Source organism: Hippopotamus amphibius, chromosome 16 (assembly GCF_030028045.1).
Source record: "Hippopotamus amphibius kiboko isolate mHipAmp2 chromosome 16, mHipAmp2.hap2, whole genome shotgun sequence".
NCBI lineage: Eukaryota > Metazoa > Chordata > Mammalia > Artiodactyla > Hippopotamidae > Hippopotamus > Hippopotamus amphibius.
Genome location: NC_080201.1, coordinates 55,607,868 through 55,631,239, shown reverse-complemented (window position 1 = coordinate 55,631,239; position 23,372 = coordinate 55,607,868). Strand labels below are relative to the sequence as shown.

Genomic DNA, 23,372 nt, shown 5'->3' with positions numbered 1-23,372 from the left:
GCTCCACCATTGGGAGTCCAGCATTTCCACTTAACCATCTGTGCCCCATCTGTAAAATGGTACCTCCACATAGAGTTATTTTGAGGATTAAATGAGTTATTCACATAAGGAATTCCCTGGTGGTCCAGTGGTTAGGACTCTAACTGCTGAGCGCCCAGGTGAGGGCCTGGGTTCAATCCCTGGTCAGGGAACTAAGATCCCACAATCCTGCAGCTTGCCCCCCCCCCCAAAAAAAAGTGCTTAGGATGATACTTGGAATGTAATAAGTGGTCATTAACTGTTAGCTGTCCTTATTTTTCAATCATTTCTGATCCTTCCTTTTTAAGCCAACATCCTCTCCTGTCCCCATCTCTTATCTTCAGCCACTTGAATCACCAGCACGTGCCCTTCCTTGTGACATTTCATGCCTCTGAGCCTCTGCACATGCTGTTCCCTCCCCACTGGTACACGCTTTCGGAACTTGTCCACCCGGGGAACTCCTATTCAACCAGCACAGTCCAGCAATCATATCTCCCCTCCAGATCCCCAGGTTTCAGATCTCTGGGATCAAATTCTCCCTTTCTGTCCTCCAGCTTTTGACCTTTCCCTACTGTCCAAGTTCTGGGGAAGTAAGTGGTCCAGTGATATCAAAGCATCCCTCTCATTGGGTCTCTTGGTGCTCTGTTGCCCCCTTGTGCCCAGCCTCAGACCTGCATGGAAAAATGTGCCTAGAAAGTTAGGGAGAATAGTGCTGGTAGTTCTCCACAGGGCACCCCAGGGTCCATCTCAGCCTTTCTCCTCCTGCTCGGGGCACTGGGAGACTGCCCTGTGTGGACTCCATCCATGAGAGTCCGTTGGTTGGGTTCTCCCTGTTAGAAGCACTGACAGGAAATCTGAAGGTAAGTAGTGGGGAGAGGTTGAAGTATTTATTTTCTGGGCCCCTCCCTGCATCCCTGCAGTTCTGGCAGTGGCTGTGTTCCTCTACCTAGAGCTACAGCTCCTATGGGCTGCTCTCCAAACTTTAGCTTTCTGCCTGAAGGGTGGTAATGGCTTGGCTCTGTCTCCAGCTGGTTTCCTGCCGCCACCCCATATTTTGTGGGTTCTTTCACCCTGCCAACCCCTCTAAACCACCCCTCCATAAATGTCCCCACTTAAACTCTTCTTTTTTTGGCTTGCGGGGATCTTAGTTCCCCGACCAGGGATTGAACCCAGGGCCTGTAAGTGAAAGTGTGCTGTCCTAACCACGGACAGCCAGGGAATTCTCCCCACTTAAGCTCTTCGAATGGCTACCTGTTTCCTGCCAGGACCCAAACTGAATCACATTATAAACTTAGGGTGAGGAACTTCCCTGGTGGCATAGTGGTTAAGAATCTGCCTGCCAATGCAGGGGACAAGGGTTCAGTCCCTGGTCCGGGAAGATCCCACATGCCTCGGAGCAACTAAGCTTGTGTGCCACAACTACTGAGCCTGCGTTCTAGAGCCCAAGAGCCACAACTATTTAGCCCACGTACCAAAACTACTGAAGCCCGTGTGCCTAAAGCCTGTGCTCCACAAAAGAGAAGCCACTGCTATGAGAAGCCTACAAACTCCAACGAAGAGTAGCCCCTGCTTGCATCAACTAGAGAAAGCCCGCGCGCAGCAAGGAAGACCAAATGCAGCTAATTAATTAATTTATTAAAAAATAAACTGAGGGTGAGCCCAGGAGAGAAGGGGACCCTCGCCCACCAGTGCACTGCGGAATTTCTCTTTAGGAAGAGCTTGGGATGGGCAAGGAACTGACAGGAGGGCTTGTCTTGAAGCTGATTAGATTTATATGGGGTTATTTGTGGGGAGGGGCTAAAGCCTTTGTGACACTTCCATTAGAGTGTCTCTGTCTGTCCCCTCGAGGGAGGGTAGAAGGAAAAAGGTTTTTTTTTTCTGTGTGCACTGCAGGTCACTTGGGTTCTTGGTTAACTCTCTCACTTTCTGTTTCCCTCAAGAGCCCCGAGAGGAAGAGGGTAATATGGTTCAGAAAAGTGAAGTCATTTGTCCAAGGCTACGCAGTGAATGATTATAATAGCTACCTTAAACCAAACAAAATAATACTGTTTCTTTTCATTTCTATGAAATTCTGGAACAAAAGACACTAATTTCCAGTTTAAAAAAAAAAAAAGAGGTTGGGGGGAATGAATTGGGAGATTGGAATTGCTATATATACATTACTAACAAGAAAAAAACCCCCAAATTGTACACTCTTAATATATGCAGTTTATTGTATGTTAACTGTATTTCAATAAAAGTTCTTAAAAAAAAGTAAAAGTTAAAAAAAAAAAAGAAAGAAAAAAGAAAGGCATGAAGTTGCCTCTGGGGGTGAGGTATAGTATGAGTATGCCCTGGAAAGGGGCAAAAAACCAGTGTTCTTGGGTAATGGAGATGTTTATGTCTTAATTTAGGTGCTTAGTCACACGCATGTATCTGTCGCAACTCGTTGTACTTCTCCCTTAAGATCCAAGTATTTTTATTTTTATTTTCAAAATTAAAAAAAAAGAGAATTTGCCAGCCCAATAGCTGTCGTTTTTGAGTGCTACAGCCCAGGTTTGTCCAAAGTGCTTTGCCCAAGAATGAATTTACTTCCTGAAAACATGTGTATTGAACACCTATCAGTAGTAAACTAACCAAACACAAAAAATGACACTCCTGCTAGCAGGGAAGCAGATAATTAGGGGGAACAAAAGGGAAATACATAGAATGTTAGATGGTGACAAGTTCTATGGGGAAAAGAAAATAAAGCAGGGAGGAAGGGAACCATGGGGGAGCGGATCATGTTTTATAGGCTTAATAGTATGACATCCCCATGACAAAGGGACTATGAGAGACTGCATTATCAGAAGAGGAAACTGAGGCACAGAGCGGTCACCAGCCTAAGTCTGGCCAAGAGGCAGGGCTGGAGCTGCAGACGCCAGGATTCCTCGCAGGGGTGGCCCTGACCAGGGGTCTAGGGAACTAACAGACCCCTCCCTGTCCCCCTTGGGGAAGGGGCATGGAATGACCAGAAAGTTAATGACTTGGGCCTGGGGTCTCCGAAGGGAGGAAAAGGTTCAGCTCAACGAGGGAGCCCCCTTCTCCCACCCCCACCCCCACCCCAGCTGAGGGCTTGATCTAGTTGGAGTGCGGGGCTGGAGGGAGGGTGAGTAAAAGCGTTTAATGAGGTGGGGGCTTCCAGGCTGGGGACGCTGAAGGGCTGGGGGGTGTTCCAGCAGCAGGGGAGGTTTCCCCAGGGCTGGAAGCCTTTACTGGGGTGAAGGCTTAAAGGGGTTAAGGGGGAGCGACAAAGGAGGGGTTAATGGGGGCGGGCCCATCCACGACGGGGCGGGGCCTCGGCTGGCGGCTCTGGCCCGGGGGCCGGGAGGAGTCGCCGCCGGGTCCCTGCACCGCGGCGGAGCCCGGATCCCCCAGCCGCGGAGCCAGGCGCCACGCGCCCCGTCCAGCCGCCACGCGCAGGTAGGCGCCGGTCCCTCCCCTGCCCGCGCCGGTCCTGCGGCCGCCCGGGGCTGCTCCTCCCCGCGCCCCGCGGGGGCTTTGCGTGCCCGCGTGCGTCCGCTGCCTCAGTCTCCCGCGCCGTCTCCGTCCCCGCCCCTCTCTCTGGCTGGCTCTCCTAGGATCTCCGCCGCTGACTTTGTCTCTGGATCTGTCTCCGTCTCTCCGTCTGTCTCTGATGTCTCTCTGGATCTGCGGTCCCTCTCCCTTTGGGTGTGTCTCTCCTTCTCCACCTCCGGATGTCTGTCTCTGTGTGGATTTCTTTATCTCTGCCTCTCCGTCGCACTCTCGCTCTGTCTGTTCGCCTCTATCCCTGTGTCTTGATGAACTCTCAATCTCTAGGAATCTCTCTGCCTCCATCCCCGCGTCTCCCCGTCTCTGGGCATCTCTTTGCCCTTTCCTTTCCTGTGTCTCTGTCTCTCTGTATTCCCCTGTCTCTGTCTGTCTGTATCTTAGACCCGGTTCTGGCAGCTTCACCCCGTCGTCATCGCATTCTAAATCCTCGCGAATCCCAACTTTCCCCTGGGCTGAGGAGCTGCTTGGGAGTGGCGTAGGGGGCAAGTAGGGTTGCCATCTGGGACAGGTGGACTCAGTGCCCCTGTGACCCCGGCTTCCCCTTAATAGAGTCACCTCACCGCTCTGGAGGTCGCACCCACCCCACCCTCCAATTTCAGGAATTCCTGGCTAAGGGGTGAACTTCCTCCCCCACTTCCTCCCTTCCAGGATTTGGCTGGGTCACCCGTTAACTCCTTCCTACCTCGGTTTCATCCCCCCTCCTTGAACTGGACACCTCCAACCAAGCTGAAGGACAGCTCTGGAACTTCTGTGAGGCTTCGGTTGTGGGATGTGTGTTGTGTACTCAGGTGGGATGTGCGCTGGAGGATTTTCTTGCCGGCACAGATGGAGATGATCGGGACCACACCCCCTATCGCCCCTTGCCAGGGCCCATCACCAGCCCCACTCTTCCTGAACTCACCAAGGACCCCCCACAACTCTGCCTCTGTGGAAGAGGTTGACTTCAGGTTTGGGGTGAGGATGGGAGGTTTTCCGTTCTGGCGGGAGGGTTCCACTAGGAGAAAATGAGAGAGATTGAGAGATGGATGGGGGGCCAGGGGGGGGGGGTCCAAACCCTGGGAGCCATAGAATTAAGAAATTTTGAATGTGAGGTCTTTGTTTTTTTGTCTTTTGGTCTTTCTTTCTTTCCTTCTTTCTTTTGTCTTTTGTTTTTTTTAATTAATTTTTTTTTATTGGAGTATAGTTGATTTTGAATGTGAAGTCTCTGAATGAAAGGACCCAAGTAAGTGAGAATGATCAGAAAGGAGGTCCGGGAATGCTCAAACCTTCAAATGAAAGGTCCTTAGGATATATGAATCCTTCAATCGAAAAAGCTTGGTGTTGGAACCTTGGCAATTTTCAGTGTTCACACACAGCTGAGAGCTCAAAAGTGCCTGCAGATCCAGCTAGACAAGCCTCCCCTGCCGCCCTCCATTTTACAGATGGGGAAACTGAGGCCCAAGAGCAGAAGTCCCCACAGTGAGTCAGCTTCAGGCTAAGGTTGGGACTCCAGTTCCACTGAAGCCCTAATCCAAAGATCTGGCTTCTTTTGCTGCCAAGTCAGACTGTGGTGGGACAGGAGGTCTTCATAGGGAGGACAGAAGAATACTAGGGTGAGTGTGGATGGCTGGTACCCAGGAGGGAGCATTTTAGAAGCAGAGGAGAGAAAATATTTCTAAAACCATGGTGGTGGAGAGGAAGAGGGGACAACAGTTGGGTTTGGGTGGAAGGGGTGGAGTTTCAGAGAAGGAGGGAAGAGGCGAGGGGAAGCGGGGGTGGGGGGCAGAGATTAACTCCCGCCTGACTCTGTCTCCTGACCCTCCCCATGAAGCCCACTGCTCCCGCGGGACAGGGCCTATAATTTGGTTTGTGTCTAGACAAATAATCACTCAGCTGGTGTGAGTGAGAGGGAGGGACGAGGCAAGGCTGCTGGGAGGCAGCCGGGGCTCCTAGTGTCCCTCCCAGGGGGTGAGAGTTTAGGGGCCAGGTGAATGTGGTGACTACCCTTCCCCCACTGAATCCTTTAGTATCTTAGAATTCTGTATAATCTTAGAAGTTTAGACTGCTAGAATGTTAAAAAAAAAAAAACCAAAAAATAAAAACCCACCAGAATAGATAAGGGGGAGAAAAGGAAGTGGGGTTTACCATGTACAGAGTATGTTCCCCTTTCTGTAAAAAAAGAAAAGGGAAATACGTATTCGTGTTTGCTGGGCAAAGATAATAATCACTGAGAATTTAATAATAGATTATGAAAGTCGTAGAATGTTCAAAAAGATCATAGAACGTTCTAACAATAGAACCTGAGAATCTTGGAATGTGAGACTTCTGGGATATCGGAAAATTAGAAGGGTAACGGCATGGAAAGCCGCCATGATAATAATAATAGAATGGAAGAAAGGTAAAGCTCTAGAATGGTATTATAATAATAGAACAGTAAACCATGAACTGGACTAACAATAGAACCTGAGAATTTGAGAGCCTTAGAAGCTAGAATATCAGAGGGGTAGTGTCAGAGAACCCTGGTGTCCCTTCTGGGCAGTGTGGGGGACATGTGTGGGGGATGGAGACCCCTTCGATAGAAATGGGGAAACTGAGGCCCAGCAGAGCGGTCACAGTGGCCTGACTGTCCCCCAGTTTCCGCCGGCCAGCCGCCAGAGCACCAGGTGGGGAGCGAAGCTCCGTGATCACATTTCGTCCCCTAATGAGCAGACCGGAGCTGGCTGGTCCCCCGGGGCTGACAGGGGAGCAGGAGCCCTCAGAGGAGGGAAGTGGGGGGTGAGAGAGGTGGCCTGGAGGCTTCTAGGACAAGGCTGGCGAGTGAGGGGGTGTGGGAGCTATACTACCTCTCCCTCGCGTCCTTTCACCCCCCCCACCAGCCCCAATCCTTCAGCCTTGCTGGACTTCTAAGTGGCTGCTGGGACCCAGGGACTTATCTGGCTTGAACAGCTGAGGCGCAAAGTGGGGGCAGGGGTCTGACTGTCCTTCATGTCTCCCCACTATCGCTCCACATCCCCAGCTTATCTCTCCTTCCTGCCTGTCTGGGAGGGGCCCGCAGGGACCAAGAGGGAGGCCTGTGGGACGAGGGAGCTTCTTGTGGGCACTGTGAGATTTGGGGGTTAACCCCCCAACAAAGCCTGGGTAAGGGAGGCAACTTTGTTCCCAACCCAAGAGGGTCTTGGCCCCAGGGGGCTGGGCAAGTGAGTCAGGTGATGGAGGGGCACACAAGACACCAAGGTCACTTGCTTTCTTTTTTTTTTTTTGGCACACGGGCTTAGTTGCTTTGTGGCATGTGGGATCTTCCTGGAGCAGGGATCGAACCCGTGTCCCTTGCATTGGCAGGCGGATTCTTAACCACTGCGCCACCTAGGAAGCCCCTCACTTGCTTTCTTGTGGTGAGAAAGTCCATGGATCTTTCAGCAGATTCTCAAAGGGGGCTGAAAACCCCACAAAGACTTGAGAAAAATTACGGGAGTGCAGGGAGTGGAGAAAACATTCAGGGAAGGGGAAGCTTTTTAGTTAAGAATGACAGATCTACATAGTCTAGACACATCATGTGACAGACAACCGCCTTGTGGTGCTAGGCCTCAGTTTCCCCATCTGTATCAGGCAGGGGTCAGAAATAGCCTCACGCCCCCCCACCCCCAGTTGTGGCATATAGGCGTGTTGCATTGTGGAGTTCCAAGAGTCTGCCATTGCGCACTGTCTTTCAGGGGTTCCGTGGTGGGCGGATCTCAGGTGGGGGAGGAAAGAGGGCTGAATGCCCCTCCCCCACACCCAGCATCCCCCAGGAAGCAGGTGGGATGAAGAGGAGGGACGGGAGGAAGGAGGGATGAGCTGCCAACTGGTTCCCCCTCAAGGAAATTAGCAATGGGAAGTGTATTTCCTTTGGCTGCAGGAAATCAGTCTCCTGTCTGTGTACCCACCCCAGCCTCAGCTGAACGCAGGGGTTCTTGAGAGGGTGGGGCAAAGGGAACTCCCAGCTCCTGGTGCCTCCTCCCCTCATGGACTGGTTCATTCTTGTGTCAGCTCCCCAGTGCCTGTGGAATAGTAATAACTGTGCAAATACTGCACAATTTATAGAGGATATCACCTCTACCGAGGATTTTCTTTTTTTAATTTTTTTTATTGACGTATACTTGATTTACAATGTTGTGCCAATCTCTGTTGTACAGCAAAGTGACTCCGTTATACACATATAGACATTCTGTTTTTAAAATATTCTTTTCCATTATCGTTTATCACAGGATATTGAATATATCCATAGTTTCCTGTGAATAAATTGGGAGAGGTTTCATCCTCTTCAATTGTCTGGAAGAGTTTGTACAGAATTGATATTTTCTTTCTCTTTTTTTTTTTTCCTTTCCTTTTCTTTTTTTTTCTTTTTTTGGCCACGACACACAGCATGCAGGATCCTAGTTCCCCTGACTAGGGATTGAACCGTGCCCCCTGCAGTGGAAGCACAGAATCTTAACCCCTGGTTAAGGGGACTGCCAGGGAATTCCCAAGGATTTTCGCATCTGTGATGTGTGTGACTACTATGAAAGTTGTACCCCACCCCACCTTTCTTTTTTTATATATATATTTATGTATTTAATTTTAAAATTTTGGTTGTGCTGGGTCTTAGTTGTGGCGTGTGGGTTCCTTAGTTGTGGCATGCAACCTCTTAGTTGCGGCATGCATGTGGGATCTAGTTCCCAGGCCCCCTGCATTGGGAGCACAGAGTCTTAACCACTGTGCCACCAGGGAAGTCCCCCCACCTTCCCTTTCTACAGAAGAGGAAACTTAGGCTCCTGAAGGAGAAGGAATTCCCTCAATGTTACAGGAGGAAGGAGAGACCAAGGGCAAACATAGGGGAGAGAGGTGTTTTGAGTCATTTGTTCTGGGCGGCAGGGGGGTGAAGGGTGTGGTTCAGTTCAAAAGGAGGGACCGGATTGCACAGTTCCAGCCAAGAGCAAGCCCCCTCCATCCCATCTCCACAGGATCCAGGAGTCTCTGTGAGTCTGAGGTGGAGACAGCTCTTCTGTCACTGAGGACCCTACAGGGGGTAGGACTGACTAAGCAGGACTTAGCCCTGACCTTTCAAAGTCAATTATGCAGTGGATAGATCCTGCCCTTTTCACTTTTTCCCTCCCAGCCTCTTTCTCTGGGTCCCTGCAGAGACTTGCTTGAGCTTGAAGTGGGGGGTGGTGCTGCCTCAAGGGAAGCGGGAGTTGGAGGAGGGGCTGACAAATGCCTGTTCCCTCAGTCCAAAGTCATTTTTTGAGTGCCTACTGTATGCCGGGCCTGGCTTGGGTGCTGGTGATAGAGCAGTCAACACAATGTCCCTGCCCTCCTGGAATGCGCATTCTAGACAGACAGACAGACACAAATGAGATGCAAGGTGATGTGAGGAGAGAGCCCTGGGAGTGGGTGGGCAGGGCTCTGGGTACAGAGGACCTCCTTGGGGAAGTAAAGGAGGTGAAATAGGTAGACCTAAGTAGATCTGAAGGAAGAACGAATGTTTTGAGGCTGGAAAGAAGATCCAGCCTTGAGCCTGTTGACATGGGGGATGGGAGGTGGGCAAGAAAGCCAGCTAGGCTGCCCAGGCTAGCCAGGCAGTGCCTTGTCACCTGGGGTGAGGATTTGGGGATTTCATCCCAAGTCCATTGGAAAGCTATTGGAGGGTTTCAAGCAGAGAATTAACAAGAGCTGATTTACCTGTTAGAGAGAACTTTCTGGCTGCCACGTGGGAAGTGAGTTGAGGGAAGTCAGAATGGCAACCAGGAAACTCATGAGGAGGCCACTGCAAAGTCCAAGCCAGCGGTGTTGGTGGAGCAGAGCGGACAGTGGCAGGGGTTTCAGAGACATGCACGGATTCAGGATTTAGTGTGTTGGTAGGGAGAGCCAAGAGGAATTTCCCACGGGAAGATGCTCAGGCATCTGGGAGGTTCCCGTGGACCTGCTGTGTGCCTTTGGGCTCAACTCTTCCCCTCTCTGGCCCTCAGTTTCCTCATCCATCCAATTGACTCAACCAGTGGTTTTCAAAGTGTGTCCTGGGGATTCTTCAGAGGTGGCCTTCCTCCTGCCACCTCATTTTATCTACAGCACAGAGCAGGTTCCCCTTTCACTGTCTTCAATGGGGTCTCCAGTTGAGATCTTTTTTCTTTTTCCTTTTTTTAAAAAAAATTTTGGCTGCACTGTGCAGCATGTGGGATCTTAGTTCCCTGACCAGGGATCAAACCCACATCCCTTGCATTGGCAATGTGGAGTCTTAACCACTGGACCACCAGGGAAGTCCCGAGATCTGTTTTTTGTTTGTTTGTTTTTTGTTTTTTTTTTCTCTTCGAAGTGGTTTCACAGCCTTAAAGCTAAACTGATGCAAACCCCTGGATGGAGTGGCTTCTGAAAATGCCTCTAATTCAGGACTTCACTCCCCGCCTCTCTGGGGCTGACAATGGTCCAGGGCTTGGTCCAAGACTGTCCTTTGCCCTGTGCTTAAATATCTCCCCAGGACCAAGAGGGTGACAGGCCCAAGAAAGTCGGGAAAGTTGGAGGGGAGTGGGTAGAGACAACCAAGGGGGCAGTCCTTGAGGGAGAGGACTCCTGGCACTGCCCCTAGGGCTCCCCCTTGCTCCCATCCAGCAGCTCCTCCTCTCATCCCGCCCACCCCAGCCCCTTGCAGTTATGCTTCCCTGGGTTCTCAGCCCAGGGCCCTTTTCTGTCCAGTTATTCTTGGGTGAAAACTGAAGTGCAGGCTGGAGAAAGGGGGTGAGAGCCGAGATGGTCCCTCTCCCGCCATCAGGACCTTGGACAGGTCTCTGAACCGCTCTGTGCCTCAGTTTGTCAAATTGGGGGAATAACCCTATTCCTCATAGGGTTCTTGAAATTTTAAGATTCATACCCGTGAAAGTGCTTAAGACAGGGTCTGCTATGCCGTAGGACTCAATAAACTTTAGCAGTTATTATCACCACCGTCATCATCATCGTCGAGAATGAGATGCCCTGGGTTAGGATTAGCAGGCTGGTTCTAGCCCAGCGCCGTCACTGTCTTGCTGTGCATCCTTGAGGGCAGTGACCCAGCCTCTCTGGCCCCCGTCTCCCTGTCTATAACATGATAGGTGAGACTAGTTCAGCATTTCCCAAAGTAATACTTGTGCCAGTTTTATATGGCTTCTGGAAGAAAGCTTTAAAATTTGAGTTGGATCTTTTTTTTTAACATCTGTTAGGGGAAAAATATATATCTGGCATCTCAAGTCTGCGTTTTAAGAGATCCGTTGCTTAGAATGGGGCTCAATTAGGCATCGTTAGGGTGTCCACCCACTGCAGCCCACGGAGTCAGGGCGAAAGGTGTGTGGGGAGCAGGGAGTGGTCTATAACTCCTCTCACTGCAGCCCTCTCTCCCCACAGGTGCTGCAAAGTCAGCTTTGAACTGTGAGGCGGGGCCACCTCATCTCAACTGCTCAGCCCCCACCAGGACCAAGCTGGAGCCCCTCCCTTGTCCCCTTTAAATTCCTTGCATTAGTAACCCTGTTCTGATCCAGCCCTTACTCACCTCCTTCCTGTTTCTTAAAAACCCTTCCCACATTCCCCAGACTGAGCCCTTCCTCCCTTTCATCCTTCACAGGACTCCTCCTTTTCCGTAACCGTCTCGCCATTGGTTACCTTACTTATTTCCTTATTTCTTACTAAGGTCCTAGAAAATGCCACCATCCCCATCCATCTTGCCTGGTCTTTTCAACATTCCCTAACTGTAGACTGTCCTATCTCAACACAATCCCATACATTTTCTGTGTCTTCTAGTACATTCCACCCCACCATTACTTCAGCATGGCCTCGCTTACTTTCTACATCCTCCACAAATCTCTCTCTCTCACCACTGCCCACTGATGCCTTCATCTCCTCTATAGACACCTCCCTCCATCAATTTTGTGTTGCCCCAATACGCCCCCATTTATGCTCTGATTGGGTCTATAAAACCTCCTTGACAAAGCTCTTTGTTAGTCCTGCCATCCCCCAAACCTCCTTCCTGTCATAATTCTGTCTCTCCTCCAACTTTTCCCTCTCAAGCTTTATCCTTCCTGGCCCAGCCTGCCCCACGATTCCCGGTCAGCCTCATCTCTTCCCCGTGGACTGCCTCTCACCATGTTCCCCTGAGCCTCCGAGGAGGGGGCTCAGGGGGCCTGATGGCCTCCCGCCCCGCGTGTCCCCACCGCCCCCCTGGGCCAGGGGAAGCATCTCAAAAGCCCCAGTGCCGAGGATGGGCAACCGCACGTGGGAGGGCTGCCACGTGGACTCCCGTATGGACCACCTCTTCCCGCCCTCCCTCTACATCTTCGTGATCGGCATGGGGCTGCCCACCAACTGCCTGGCCCTGTGGGCTGCCTACCGCCAGGTGCAGCAACGCAACGAGTTGGGTGTGTACCTGATGAACCTCAGCATTGCCGACCTGCTGTACATCTGCACGCTGCCGCTGTGGGTGGACTACTTCCTGCACCACGACAACTGGATCCACGGCCCCAGCTCCTGCAAGCTCTTCGGGTTCATCTTTTATACCAACATCTACATCAGCATCGCCTTCCTGTGCTGCATCTCGGTGGACCGCTACCTGGCCGTGGCCCACCCGCTGCGCTTCGCACGCCTGCGCCGCGTCAAGACGGCCGTGGCCGTGAGCTCCGTGGTCTGGGCCACGGAGCTGGGCGCCAACTCGGCGCCCCTGTTTCATGATGAGCTCTTTCACGACCGTTACAACCACACCTTCTGCTTCGAGAAGTTCCCCATGGAGGGCTGGGTGGCCTGGATGAACCTCTACCGGGTCTTCGTGGGTTTCCTCTTCCCATGGGCCCTCATGCTGCTGTCCTACCGTGGCATCCTGCGGGCCGTGCGGAGCAGTGTGTCCACCGAGCGCCAGGAGAAGGCCAAGATCAAGAGGCTGGCCCTCAGCCTCATCGCCATTGTGCTGGTCTGCTTTGCACCCTACCACGTGCTCCTGCTCTCCCGGAGCGCTGTCTACCTGCGCCACCCTCGGGACTGTAGCTTCGAGGAACGTGTCTTCTCAGCATACCACAGCTCACTGGCCTTCACCAGCCTCAACTGTGTGGCTGACCCCATCCTTTACTGCCTTGTCAACGAGGGTGCCCGCAGTGACGTGGCCAAGGCCCTGCACAATCTGCTCCACTTTCTGGCCAGTGACAAGCCCCAGGAGATGGCCAACGCCTCACTCACCCTGGAGACTCCACTCACTTCCAAGAGGAACAGTGTGGCCAAGGCCATGGCAGCTGGCTGGGTGGCATCTCCACCCTCCCAGGGGGACCAGGTGCAGCTGAAGATGCTGCCCCCGTCACAGTGAACCTCAAATCACGCAAAGCCCTCACTCCTCTAATCTAATCCCACACTCCCTCCCTCTTGGTCTGGTGTATGCAAATTGTATGTAAACAAGGCTGCGTTAATATTCATAAGAATGTAAGAAAATAGGAAACCAGTGAGGTTGGTGTGTCACAGGTCAACCATCATCCTCCACCATGACCCCCTAACAATTTAGTAGAACTGTGCCTAGCCCTGTGCTGGGTGGTGCTAGTGACCCAGCAGTGACCAGTGACGGCTCTGGTGCTGCCCTCACGGCTCCCCCTCCGCTGGGGGAGACAGATCTGTCCCTGGACAGTGATGACCCAGAGTGGGCAGGGCTCAGACAGGGGAGCCCAGGCGCTGGGGGAACCCAAGAAGGCATCTGACCCAGGCTGGGGGTCAGAAAGGGCTTTCTAGCGGAGGAGACCTGTAGATGAAGTTTCCAGAAGGTAAAGACAAAAAAGTTAGGATTATTTCCAACAAGGGGGTAAAAGTCTGTGACTCACAAGAAAGGTGGAAGGGGAAATTCACTGACTGTTGAGTGATCACTTTTGCCTTTGGGAAGCCCCTGGTCACACAGGGGAGACAGCACGCAGGATAGAGATTTTCCGAATTTCGAGATAAACAGCATTCTCCAAGTCAGGACTGAGGAGAAGAAGGAAGCATGTCAGAACCCAAATGAAAAAAAAAAAAAAAAAGAACCCAAGTGAAGGGCAATCAGCCAACTGGCTGGTGGAGCAGGGAGCAGGGCAGGCTTGGGAAGGCGGCTGGGGACAAGAGAAGGGTATTTATTAAATCATTCAAGGGAAATTTGTTTATACCTCCTCTCTGCCCAGCCCCGTGCTGGCCGGGGCTGGAGACAAACGGTGACCAAGACAGCCCACGCCCCGCTCTCACAGAGCTCACAGTAAACGAATAAATAAAGATACATACAACATTTGGAATCGATAAGGGTGATGGGGAAAAATAAAGCCGATTGAGGGGACAGAGAGTGACATGGAGTCTGATCTAGATAAGGAGGTCGGGGAGGCTCACTGAGAAGGGGGCATTTGAGAAAAGACCTGAAGGAGGCAAGGGGTCAGATGGGAGAGCACTGCTGGCAGAGGGAACAGCAAGTGCAAAGCCCTGGACTAAGAGAGGGCCTGAATTTTGAGGGCCAGCAAGTACACACAGCAGTGTGGCGGGAGCTGAGGGCGGAGGACGTGAGGAATGGAGATAAGACGGGCGAGGGACAGGGGCCAATATTACAGGGCTTTGTGAGTCCATGTGAGGACTTTGCCTTTTATTCCAAGATAAATGGGAGCCACAGAGGCGCTCTTATCAGAGGATTGGGATTTGTCTTAAACGTTAACAGGATCCCCTGGCTACTGTGTAGGGAACAGAATATGAGAAGTAAGGGCAGAAGCCAGGAGTCCAGGCAGGAGATGCTGACAGCTGGACCGGGGCAGGCGTGGGTGGGGGTGGTGGAGCAGGCAAGGATCAGTGTCAGCTTTGGGATTAATCTTGAAGGCATGTGATGATGGAAGAAGCACAAAGGCCTGTGGAATTGTGTAACTCGAGCCCCTTGCCCATCCTGGGAAAAGGGTGACCAGGGGACCTGCACTGGAAGGACTTCTGGGAATGATCCCAGGCCCTACTCAAAGGCCATTACCGGAGAGGCCAAGTGATTACCCCAGGGTCACACAGCCGGTGAGTCAGCACTGGGGCAATCCTGGCCTCCCTCTCCCCTCCCTGTCTCTGCCTCTGTTCTCACGCCCCAGAGTGGCCAAGGCTGCTGCCCCAGCGGCTGGTGTTCCCCTCCCTCCCCTGGCCCTCAGGGGTCAACCAGGAATGGCAGTCCTTCAAGAACCAGGCTGGAGAGCAGAAGGGAACACCAGCTCTGGACAGGCCTCTCCCCTTCTGATAGGTCACCTCCCTCCCTTCCTCTCCACGGGTGTGTAACAGGCTCCAGGCTCCTGATGAGATGTGAAGATACACACACACACACACACACACACACACACACACACAAGGGCACAAACACACCCTTGCCCCAGAAGTTCCCAGAAGAGATTCCTGGAAACCCTTCTCAGAGAAAGAAAGAGGAGGGAGGAGGGGAATGAGAAAAAAAAATGAACTTAATGAGGAAAATGGTTTTGCAGGAGAAGGGGTGGGTCACTGAGATGCAGGAAGTTGGGGCTTTGGTGTTGTAGCTGAGAGAAATGAGGGAGGCCTGGGATCTGGGGGGGGAGTGTGGCTAATAATTTCCCCACCCTGTCTCACTGCCATAAAGCTGCTGGGATGGAGATATAGGGGGGCAGAAACTTTCTGAACACAGTCCCCTTGGGAAATCAGATGCAAACCTGCACACTATCCCTCCACCTACTGCTCATTCCCATTTGTTCAATAAATATTTATTAAGTACCTACTGTGTGCAAAACATTCTAGGAGCTGAGGAAACGGTAGCGAATTATACACAAAAAAGTCATGTACAAGTCTGGAAGTTTCCTAAACCCATCATGTGGAACCTCAGACCCCCCACTCCCCAAGCCCAAGGAGGTCCTTGGGTCCCAGGCTAACACCCCCAGGGATCAGAAGACTCTGGGCTGGGACTCAAGAAACCACAGCCTCAGTTCCATCCTGATTACCTCTGGGACTCTGGATAATCCGCATCATCCTCTGGCCTCGGTTGGTCAGTCAGTAAAATTGGAGGTGGGGGGGGGGCGGTGGGATCCTTAGTGGATGATGGACCTTGAATGGTCCCAAGTTCCTTCACATCTTCAGTTCAGAAAGGATCCTGGGGAGAAATTGCTTTTATGGAGTCTTGTCGTTCTTAGTCACTTGGAATACCGGGGCTCACACGTCAGTATCATCATTATTACAGATGGAGAAATGGAAGTCCATTAGGGCCACAGAAGTGACAAAGGACCCTCGGGTGGATGTTGAGTAAAGCCCTGGGTCCCCCGACTGTGTCCTGAACGGTTGTTTCCTCCTGTACACGAATCCTCCGCTCCTTGGACTTCCCCTCTCCCTCTGCCTCTTTGAGAATCTCTCAATTACCCATCAGCACTCCACCATCCAGGAACTTCTCTCAACTCCTTCCTGACCTTGTTTATATGATTTCGCTCCCTGCTGGGTAAGGGAGGACAGTCTGGGACCTGTGCTTAAGCTCCTTCCTGCGCCAGCTCCCTAGGGACCCTCGCCCCCCAATGGAGGAAGTGGGGCTGCTTGAGAACGGGTATAATTTATTAACCAAGATGCCGGGCTATCAACCTCTGCTGGCTGAGGGACCTTGCGCCACTCCCCGGCCCCTCTTTAGGCCTCAGTTTGTCAGTTACTTAGGAAAGGGCTGGATTAGCTGCCTCTGGAGATGAAATGCACCCTCATGCTGGAGTTAGCCATAATAATGCTAATGCCTGTACAGTAATAAGGGCTGTTTATTGGGTGACTGGCACCAATTTAAGCTCTTAACATAGTTCACTCACTGTGTTTTTATGTTCAAGATTCTCATGCAAGCCTCACCACAACCCAATAAGATAAGTGTTCTTATGATTCCCATTTTGTAGATGGGACTACTGATGCCCAGAGAGGTTAAGTCACTCGCCACGCACAGCATGTAAATGGCGGAACTGGGATCCCAATTCAGGTCTGTATGACTACCTGGCCAGTTTCTTATGCCCCGTGAGAGCTCTAAACTGCGAGGGAAGGTGCATTTGGGACTCATTAGCCCTAATTAGGACTAATTAAGAGACGCTTTCTCCTTTGGAGAAGCCACCCAGGTACGCAACGTCACGGAGGAGGGCAGTGACGTCAGCCGAAGCGGCCGTGGGAACCCATACACCCTTCGGCGAGCAGCCGTTTAACCGCACCACCCTCTGACAGTCTCACTTCCGCCGTATATTTGCATATTCATTGAAACGGGCGTCAGAGCGTCAGCGTCGACGTGGTGACGTCACGGAGCGCCCCGGCAGTTCCCCACGGGGCGTACGCACGTACGTAAGCACGCAAAGCGACGAGCGGGCGGGGGAGGAGGGAGAGATCGGAGGCGCCCCTCCCAGTCAGTAAGGTTGCGCGTGCCCCTTGCGGCCGCCGAGATGGTGGTGGGCGCGTTCCCCATGGCGAAGCTGCTATACCTGGGCATCCGGCAGGTCAGCAAGCCTCTTGCCAACCGCATTAAAGAGGCCGCCCGCCGAAGCGAGTTCTTCAAGACCTATATCTGCCTCCCGCCGGCTCAGCGTGAGTCTGACCCCACGTCCCTCCAGCCTTCCCATTCTTTAACCCTTCTCAGGTGGTTGCTCAGGAGATGGACTTCAGTTCACGACCAATCACAGCCCGAACCGGCAAAGTCTTTCAGCCAGTAGGGAGGGTTCCTGGGAGAGGGACATGCGGGTAGCCCAATAGTAAGAACGGACATGGGGTAAAGGGCGGGGCAGTGCGCCCGAATACTAGCCAATAGAGGAAAACAGCGCGTGGAGACTGACGTTTAGGCGAACCAATAATGTGGGGAATGGGCGCGATTTGGGTGGGGCATTCCAGGACTGAGAGGAGCTGGGGGAGAGCTGGAAAGACCAGATGGGTTCATTTGCCAGACCATCCTTGGGAGAGTTCGCTCCCAAGACTCCACCTCGTGGCTCAGTTTCCCTCCCGTCCTGGGAGATGAGAGGTGCTTATATATCATCCGTTTAGGACATTGGTTTGCCCCCGTTGTACTCCGGGAAATAGGCCGGGGTAGAGGCGTGCCTTCTGGCGAAGTCTGGGGTCTGGCGGCGTGACCAGGGAATCTGGCAAAAGGAGTAATTTTAACTAGAGTGGACATTCGTCCATCCGTTTATTAATCCACTCATACACCATATTTGTTCGTCCATTCATTCAGTAGACAGACCGTGCTGGCTTTTTGCTGGGCTGGGAGACACATTTATGAGCCATCATTGTCACCCCAGAGTGGTCAGGACGGTGCGAACTCCAGAGCTCAGAGAGACCTCTTGACCCGGGGGCATTGGGTCAGGAAGGGTGTCTAGAGGAGGGCTGCCTGGAGCTGAGATCTGAAGGGCACAGTAAACATTCAAAATATGAGCTGCTGTCAAAAGATGACCTATGTGCTATGGGCCTGTGGGAGCATAGAATATGGAAATTTAATGTAATTTGCTAGGTCAGGGAACCACGTTAATCCATCTGTTACTTCATTTAGTTAGTATTTTCTGAGCGTCTGCTCTGTACCTGGCCTTGTGCTGGGCGGTGCTGGTGAAACAGCAGGAATCATGCCAGCCCCAGTCTGTGTCCTCAAGGAACTCACAGTCCATTGGGGACAGACCCATTCTTCAGGGTGACGACCCGGAGTGGGCAGAGCTTGGATAGAGGAGCACACTGGACACTTGACCTGACATGGAGTTTAGGGAGGGCTTCCTGGCAGAGGAGACCTCTGGGCTGGGAACTGAAGGGTGAGGAGAATCTCACCAGACAACAAGGGGGCAGGGATGATGTTGAGGGAGAGGAAGGAGCATGTGCAAAGGCCAAATGGTTAAGGGAAGCATACTTTTTGTCCTTATAAGTTTGGAGGCTTAAAATTTGCTTTCCAGCGCCTGGAGTTCTTGGTCTTTTGGTGTTTGGTCGGTCCTTTGCCAGAGGTGCAGATCTTATGGAGAAGTGTTGGATTTCAGTTACCGAAACGCCTTCATATAAGCTGTCTCCTTTGAACCTTACACTGTTTTGTCCCCATGTCAGGGAGGGGAAATGACTTCCCCCAGTTTATAGAAGAGAAAACTGAGGCCTTGAGAGCAGAAGGAGATTGCTGAAGTCACACGTGGAGTTCATGCCAGTGGCAGGACTTAAATCCTGCATTCTGGATTCCCAGAGCTGGTTTCTGTTTCCTGCCACAGCCTTTCTCCCAAACACTGTGATATGTCTCAGTTTTGTGTTTTAGAAAGTGGCTGCTTGAGTCCAACTGACATGGGTTCCAATCTGGTGCCCCCCCCCCCCACTTCAGCCAGGTGATTTTGGCCAAATCACTAACCTGTCTGAACTTCAGTTTCCTCCTCTGTACAGTGGGTATTATATAATAGCGGCATTTAATGGGCACTCACTTTGTGCCAGGCAGTGTGCTAAGCCCTTCATGGTATTAAATCCTCACCGATTATTATGAGGTAGACACTGTTATTATTCCTGTTTTGTGTATATACTACATATGCATCATGCTATAAATAACACTTATCTCATCGTGTTGTGAGGGGTAAATGGATGTAAAATGTTAGGTCAGCGCATGGTACTGAGTTGTGACTGTTGTGTAGATGTTATGGATACTGCAAAGAAGAAAAAGCAAAAAGTTTTATCTTCAGAGGACCTTACTTTTCCAGACAATAAAGAAAACAAATAGTTAAAATGTGAAGTATATTAGATAGCACTAACTGGTCTGGAGAAAACATCAGGGATGCAGGAGGAGTATTTAGGAGGCGGTTGTGAAGTTTAGATAGGATTATCAGGGAAACCTCACTGAAAATATGAGGAGAGAAGGGAGCAAGCAGTGCGGGTATCTGGGGGAAGAGCCTTCTAGCCCAAAGTTTCCACGTGTGCAAAGACCCTGAGGTGAGTGTGCACCTGGCATGTTTGACTAACACCAAGGAGGCCAGTGTGGCTGAGCAGGGAGACTAAGTGGAGACTGAGGGCTGAGAAGGTAATGGGAAGGGGGCAGATCGTGCAAGGCCCATGGCCCATTGCAAATGCTTTGGCTTTACTCTGAGTGGATGGGACTTACTGAAGGGTCTGAGCAAAGGAGGGACGGGATCTGTGTGTGATTTTAATAGGATCCTTTTGGCAGTCATAAGGTGAGGGTAGACGCAGGGAGGAGCTGACTACAGTAGTCAGGGTGGGAGGTGAGTGGGGAGGAGGGGTCTGATTCTGGAGACACTTTTTTCCCCAACTACTTCTTTTTTTTTTTTTTTTTTTAAATAAATTTATTTATTTATTTATTGGCTGTGTTGGGTCTTCGTTGCTGCACACAGGCTTTCTTTAGTTGCAGCGAGCAGGGGCTACTCTTTGTTGTGGTGCGCGGGCTCCTCATTGCTGTGGCTTCTCTTGTTGCGGAGCACAGGCTCTAGGTGCGTGGGCTTCAGTAGTTGTGGCACATGTGCTCAATAGTTGTGGCTCGTGGGCTCTAAAGCGCAGGCTCAGTAGTTGTGGCGCACGGGCTTAGTTGCTTCGCGGCATGTGGGATCTTCCTGGAGCAGGGATCGAACCCATGTCTCCTGCATTGGCAGGCAGATTCTTAACCACTGTGCCACCTAGGAAGCCCCTACAATGTCCTTTTTTTTTTTTTTTGGCCCCTCCCCCTCCGGGGCATCCCACCCCACTGCAATGTCCTTTTTAACTGTTTATTATTATTATTTTTAACCTAGGGTCAGCTCAAGGATCATGCACTGCATTTGATAGTCATGCCTCTTTAGCATCCTTTGCTCTATAGCAGGCTCGGCAATCTGGCTCACTGCCTGTCTTTGTAAATAAAGTTTTATTGGAGCACAGCCACGCCCATTTGTTGCACATTGTCTGTGGCCGCAGAGTTGGGTTTCTGTAGCCCACAAATCTAAAATATTTGCTCTGTGGCCCTTTACAGGAAAAGTTTGTGGGCCCTCCTCTATAACAATATCCCTCTCCTTTCTTGTTTTTCATGACATTGACATTGGGAAGGGTCCAAGCCAGTTGTCCCAGCAGTGTCCCACAAACCGGGGTTTTCTGATTGCTTCCTCTGATTTGATTCACGTTGAGCATATTTGGCAGGAACACCTAAGGACATCACCTCAGGGGGCTCCTCATGTCTGTTTGTTCCGTCATTTGTGACAGTAACTTGGATCCCTTGGTTCAGGTGGTGACCACTAAAAGAATTTTTCCTTTTCCCCTTTGTAATGAATAAGCAGTAGATTTGTTTGAAAGGTAGTGCCGGCAGGATTTCCTGTGGAGTGGGTGTGACAGGCAGACTGGAGGAGGGGCAGACTGGACAGAAAGGACTAGAAGCTCAGTGGGGGGCAGGTTTGGTTGGAGATGCTGTTCCATGTTGGAATGCACTGACTTCTCATATTCACACTTTTTAAATTATGCTGTTATATTGTCTTCACACTACTAACCGACCTTTGCCGTGGCCCCCATCCCACGCGAGTGGAGTTTCCTGGCACCTGCGGCTGCTCTGCATTCTCCTGGGTCAGGCCTCCCGAGCTGACCCACACATCCAGCGTCTGTGCCTTTGGCTAAGGTTCTTTTGACACAGCAGGGTGGGCCTGGCTGTTGTCTCCTCACAGTAGGGGCGGGAGAGGTGGGTGTGCCTGCCTGAGAAAGAGCAGTAAATGGCAGGATGATAAATCGTGGACAGTGCACTGTGTTGGGGAGGCAAGGATCTTCTTCAACAGAGATTTCTGGCGGAGAAAAAATAAAAGAGGTTGCTGATACCAGGCAGGTTGGGGCCATTCTTGCAAAGTGCACTGCTGATGCTGCCAGGGGAGCTGTGGGAGGTCTCTCTGGGCAGTGGGGACATTCCAGTTCGTTTCCTCTTATTCCTTTGGAGAACGCTGGTCACTTTTCCAGTTTTCTACTCTGGCAGGCAGAATAATGGCCCCCCCCCCCCCCAGATGCCCACATCTTGATCCCAGGAACCTGTTGAATGTGTTACCTTACATGACAGGGGGGACATTACAGATGTGATTGAATCAGGTATTTGGTGATGGGGAGAGCAGCCTGGATTCTGCAGGCGGGCCCAGCCTAATCACAAGGGTCATAGGTGAAAGAGGGAGACAGGAAGGAGACCGATTTGAAGATGCTACCTGAGGGCCTTGAAGATGGACGAGGGACCGCGAGCCCAGGAATGCAGGCAGCCTTTAGAAGCTGGAAAAGGCTAGGAAACAAATTCTCCCCTAGAGTCTCCGGAAAGGAACTCTTGCCTGCTGACACCTAGAGTTTAGCCTAGTGAGAACCGTTTTGGACTCCTGACTTCTGGAACTAAGGAGAATAAACGTGTGTTGTTTTAAGCCACTGCATTTGTTTGTTTTTTTATTTATTGGCTGCATTGGGTCTTCATTGCTGCACACAGGCTTTCTCTAGTCGTGGCGAGTGGGGGCTATTCCTCGTTGTGGAGCATGGGCTCTAGGTGCCCGGGCTTCAGTAGTTGTGGTGGGAGGGCTGAGTAGCTGTGGCGCGCAGGCTCAGTAGTTGTGGGTGGCGCACGGGCTTAGTTGCTCTGTGGCATGTGGGATCTTCCCAGACCAGGGCTTGAACCCGTGTCCCTTGCATTGGCAGGTGGTTTCTTAACCACTGCGCCACCAAGGAAGCCCTCAGCCACTGCATTTGTAGTCATTTATTACAGAAGCAATAGGAAACTAATATGCCACACAATTCATTCAGGCTTCTGTGATAATTTTTTCAGAAGAGCTTAGCTCTGTGGTCATTCTTACAAGTTGTGGCTTTGGAGTTGGTTTCGGTTTTTTCTTTCTTTCTTTCTTTCTTTCTTTCTTTCTTTCTTTCTTTCTTTCTTCCTTCCTTCCTTCCTTCCTTCCTTCCTTCCTTCCTTCCTTCCTTCCTTTCTTTCTTTCTTTCTTTCTTTCTTTCTTTCTTTCTTTCTTTTCTTTCTTTCTTTCTTTTATATTTTGCTGGTTTTCTTTTGTGACAAAATAATCTGATCTACAGTTTAAGGGCTTTACACAGTGACCATTTTTCTTTCACAGTTTTGTGGCTTGACTGGGCTCAGCTGGGCAGTTCCTCTGCCAGACTTGCTTGGTGGCCTCTCAGGTGGTTTCAGTGAGACGGCGGCTGGGGCTGGAGTCATCAGGAGGCTCGACTGGGATGCCAGTTCCCTCTCTCCATCCAGTGTTGTCTCAGGACCGCTCTTCTCCAATGTGGTCTCTCCTCTCATGGTCACTCAGGGCACCCAGAAGCCGGATTTCCATGAGGGAAGAAGCAGAATTTGCAGGCCATTTAACGGCAGGGCCGGGAACCACACAGCGTCACTTCCAACACACTGTGTTGGTCCAAGCAGCTGTCACCAAAAGCAGTTTGCCACAGAGTAGATGCTCTTGGCTTGGCGTCTTGGAGCCACTAATGTGCTGTGTGACTTTGGGCAAGCAGCTTGACCTCTCTGAGACTCCAAATCCATGTTTATCAAATGAGGGTGATGATAGAACTCACCTCCCAGAATTTTTTTTTTTTTTTTTTTAATATTTATTTATTTAGGCTGCACCAGGTCTTAGTTGCAGCATGTGGACTCAGTTGCGGCATGTGGACTCTTAGTTGCGGCATGCATGCGGGATCTAGTTCCCCGACCAGGGATCGAACCCGGGCCCTCTGTATTGGGAGCGTAGAATCTTACCCACTGGACCACCAGGGAAGTCCCACCTCCCAGGATTCTTGTGAGGATGCAAGAGCCAGTGGATATCAAGGCCTGGCCTAGAGCATGTGTTAGTGCTGGCTGATAATCTGTTCTTATCATATGTGGGGCATTACTGTCCAGAGGCTGAAAACTCGGCTTCCAGATAAAGGCTTCCTGCACTTAG

The 23,372-nt window shown here is 51.3% G+C and overlaps 2 protein-coding genes across 4 annotated transcripts in view; both read left to right on the top strand.

Annotated features, from left to right (window-relative positions):
- The first annotated feature begins 3,359 nt into the window (after nucleotides 1–3,359).
- GPR4 (G protein-coupled receptor 4) lies at nucleotides 3,360–13,003 on the top strand. Of its 3 annotated transcripts, none has more exons than XM_057713657.1 (3): nucleotides 3,378–3,459; nucleotides 4,219–4,320; nucleotides 10,936–13,003. In XM_057713657.1, the coding sequence occupies exon 3, from the start codon at nucleotides 11,786–11,788 to the stop codon at nucleotides 12,872–12,874; it is 1,089 nt and encodes a 362-aa protein (XP_057569640.1). In that variant the 5' UTR covers nucleotides 3,378–3,459; nucleotides 4,219–4,320; nucleotides 10,936–11,785; the 3' UTR covers nucleotides 12,875–13,003. The 3 variants fall into 3 exon arrangements, with proteins under 3 accessions (XP_057569641.1, XP_057569640.1, XP_057569638.1); XM_057713655.1 differs by having other exon boundaries at nucleotides 4,219–4,524; XM_057713658.1 differs by lacking the exon at nucleotides 4,219–4,320 and having other exon boundaries at nucleotides 3,360–3,459.
- A 3,862-nt stretch (nucleotides 13,004–16,865) lies between these two features.
- LOC130839265 (optic atrophy 3 protein) overlaps nucleotides 16,866–23,372 on the top strand; it is a 41,307-nt gene continuing 34,800 nt past the window's right edge. The window contains exon 1 of the mRNA XM_057713334.1: nucleotides 16,866–17,085. Coding sequence (XP_057569317.1) covers nucleotides 16,944–17,085 — 142 coding nt within the window. The 5' untranslated portion in view covers nucleotides 16,866–16,943. The remainder of the gene's footprint in view (nucleotides 17,086–23,372) is intronic.